The 3,476-nt window shown below is 46.6% G+C and overlaps 1 protein-coding gene across 1 annotated transcript in view; it reads right to left on the reverse strand.

Moving 5' to 3' along the window:
• Window positions 1-3,476, reverse strand: part of KDM5C (lysine demethylase 5C) — a 50,561-nt gene that overhangs the window by 36,330 nt on the left and 10,755 nt on the right. The window contains exons 2-3 of the mRNA XM_018558805.1: window positions 2,725-2,802; window positions 1,457-1,579 (exon numbers count right to left, since the gene is read on the reverse strand). Coding sequence (XP_018414307.1) covers window positions 1,457-1,579; window positions 2,725-2,802 — 201 coding nt within the window. The remainder of the gene's footprint in view (window positions 1-1,456; window positions 1,580-2,724; window positions 2,803-3,476) is intronic.

The raw sequence follows: 3,476 nt of genomic DNA on the forward strand, positions 1-3,476 counted from the left end.
TACTGGTTCCTCCCTCTGACCTCCACAAAATTGCAAGACACAGGAGGTCAGCAAGAGGAAATGGGGAGAGCTGCAAGGGACCCAGGAGATGGACTTCTGGAGCGCGTTTCCCAGCAGACATCAGGGGACCATTTCTTCAATGGAACAGGAAAGGCAAGAGGGCAAAGTAGGGCCATTCAGGCTGAATTTATGCGGTCTCATGTACTTATAGCATGCATGGTAACGCACGTGTAGGTGTGAATGGGCCCATATAGTTCCTTTGTTTTCCACACGAAAATGCAGCACAAAGATATGAACTAGCCCCATAGGAAGACAGGATTTCTGCTTGAAATGTAACAAAATGCTTGTGTTTTGCTTCATGAAACAAGTACAAACAGTCCCTCAAAGCCAATGACAGGGCACTGACATGCACTTTAGATTGTGGTTTTGATAGACTCCTTTTGAACCGACTTGAATAGCAAAATGCAGCTCAACTGACCAAAAATGCAGCTCAACTGACCAAAAATGCAGCAGGCAGGAGTCGAAATTGGATGAATTGTTCACAAGAAGAGAAGCAGTTTGAAATGAAAAGCACATGGCAGGTAAACAATACCGGTCCTCCATTATCCTACAACCGTGAATGAGAAATATCTGTTTATACCGGTACACCTACGGGTACTCCAATGGTACTAGACTAGTATTGGATAAATCTCAGGGGCCCCAATACCGGTACACTTACGGGTACTCCAATGGTGCTAGACTAGCATTGGATAAATCTCAGGGGCCCCTATACCGGTACACTTACGGGTACTCCGATGGTGCTAGACTAGCATTGGATTAATCTCAGGGGCCCCAATACTGGTAGTCCGATGGTGCTAGACTAGCATTGGATAGATGGCAGGGGCCCCAATACCAGTACACTTAAGGGTACTCCGATGGTGCTAGACTAGCATTGGATTAATCTCAGGGGCCCCAAAACCGGTACACTTACGGGTGTTGGACAAATCTCAGGGGCCCCAATACTGGTACACTTAAGGATACTCAGACGGTGCAAGACTAGCATTGGATAAATCTCAGATGCCCCAATACCGGTACACTTATGGGTGGTGGATAAATCTCAGGGGCCCCAATACACATGTGCGGTCCGACTGGGTCTGCCCGTCAGTTTTTCAGGTGGACCTTAATGGAAGCCCAATTTAAGTCTATGGGCAGCTGTTTGTAAACGGACATGTGTCCGTTTACACCTAGTTTACACTTACGGGTACTTAAGACGGTGCTAGACTAGCATTGGAGAAATCTCAAGGGCCACCAATAGCCGACGCAATGAAAGAATTAGGTTAATCTCCTACCATTAAAGGGTTTTGTGCAGTTGTCACGTGAAACATGTTTACAATGTCTGCTGGTTAATTTTATTCCGGTTTAACAAAAAACTGCCCCAGTGTCATAGCCTGGTATACCTGATGCAATATATTCTCACCTTGTTCAGGGTGTACAAGTCCAGAATTCGACGCTCCACATTTGGAATTTTGAGCGATGACCCCTGGATCTCCCAGAACTTTGCAATTTGGTCCAAGTAGTTAAGTTTGACTCTAGTTTCAGCCTGAGAGAAGAGAGAAAAGTTATAGGATTAGGGACAGTTACAATATAAATCTATGAATTTCAGGATCCTTCAGGCCTCCAGCTCCCTGTGCTGAAGCTGATCATCACCCGGCTCAATAGGAGGCTGTATTCAGCGTCTTCTGCCGATCCAAGACGCTATTTACCATTTCCGCAACAAAAGGTGCCTTTACCAAGCAGAGATGAACTTCATTACAGAAGCGGGGGAATTTAAAAATCTATCATCTAAGGCCCCTTTCACATGTGCGGTCCGTCTGGGTCTGCCTGTCAGTTTTTTAGGTGGACCTTATTGGAAGCCCAGTGTAAGTCTATGCCATCATTTTGGGCCATGCAGGGTCCATTTTGGGCCATGCAGCCCAATGTAAGTCTATGCCATCATTTTGGGCCATGCAGGGTCCATTTTGGGCCATGCAGCCCAATGTAAGTCTATGCCATCATTTTGGGCCATGCAGGGTCCATTTTGGGCCATGCAGCCAATGCAAGTCTATGCCATCATTTTGGGCCATGCAGGGTCCATTTTGGGCCATGCAGCCCAATGTAAGTCTATGCCATCATTTTGGGCCATGCAGGGTCCATTTTGGGCCATGCAGCCCAATGTAAGTCTATGCCATCATTTTGGGCCATGCAGTGACACCAAAGCGTCACTGTCAGCCTGAAGGGACCCTGCATGGCCCCAACACGCTGGCTTTGTTGACGAAGGTTTAAATAAAAAGGAACAGAAATTCACACTTACAAGATCACCAGCAATCAAAGTTCAGAATTTCCTTTCTTTTTTATTGAACATGCATCATAAAAGCCAAAGCCAGTGTTTCGGGGGCCACGCAGGGACCATTCATCAGGGTGACAGTGACACTAAAGCATCACTATGTCTCCCTGAAGAAACCCTGCGTGGCCCGAAAATGCTGGCTTCGCATGTTCAATAAAAAGGAAAGAGAATTCACACTTTGAACTTTGTGAGTGCCGGTGATCTTCTTCCCAATACTTTGAGTCCAGGATCAGGGTGACGGACCCGGAGCCTGCACCTTTTAAAAGACAAAATCAAATTTTACCCATCGGCCTCTTTCCGTTCCAGCACACGGCAGGAGAATGCCACAGCCAGACATAGAACGCGCATCTCTAGAAGCCTACCTCTAATTCATTGAGCCTCTGGATGCGAGGGGTGAAATGAAAGTTGTCCACTTCGACTGCAAATGGTGGCTGCCAATCCTGCAAAAGAAAGAAAGAAAAAAAAAAAAAAAAGTCAAGACACCAAAATGAAAAAAATTGTCAGAAAATCTGGTTAAAAAAAAAAAAATTGTGGTAAAAAAAAACCCCTTGCAGATGTCGGGATGCACAGATTTTACCTTTGAAGGACTATAGATAGAATGGCGAGAGGTTAGAACTCTTGTGAGATGTTTCCTGTTGTCTGTGTCCACATTAGGGGGGGGGATTTACACTCACGTTTCCCCTTTGTCCCAATTCCTCCATGAACAGCGCATCTCCGGGTATAAGGCACCATTCACACTTGGCGATTCGCAAATCGCGCGTTTGTCGTGCGATATCGCGCAAATGCTTGCATTGAATCGCGGCAAAATCCGCTCCAAAAAGGGTCCTGATGTAGCGACACACGACCCGCGACAGCAGAACCCTTTGCCCCATTGCCAAGCATTGGAGAGCGATATCGCGCGGTAAATAGCCGCGATATCGCGGGAATTACCGCGCGATAAATTGCTCAGTGTGAACGGGGCCTAAGAGAGAGTAACTAGGCCAGGGCTGGACAAATCCCAGAAGCCAGGTAGCCAATGCGCCCTAAAAATGACAGCTGGTGCCTAACTTTTCAGGTTTTCTCTAGTTGTTGGCAATAAAGCTAGCTCCTTGATTGGACACACTGGCTCCTAAAT

This window comes from Nanorana parkeri, unplaced genomic scaffold (assembly GCF_000935625.1).
Source record: "Nanorana parkeri isolate BGI_ZX_2015 unplaced genomic scaffold, ASM93562v1 scaffold15, whole genome shotgun sequence".
Lineage (NCBI taxonomy): Eukaryota > Metazoa > Chordata > Amphibia > Anura > Dicroglossidae > Nanorana > Nanorana parkeri.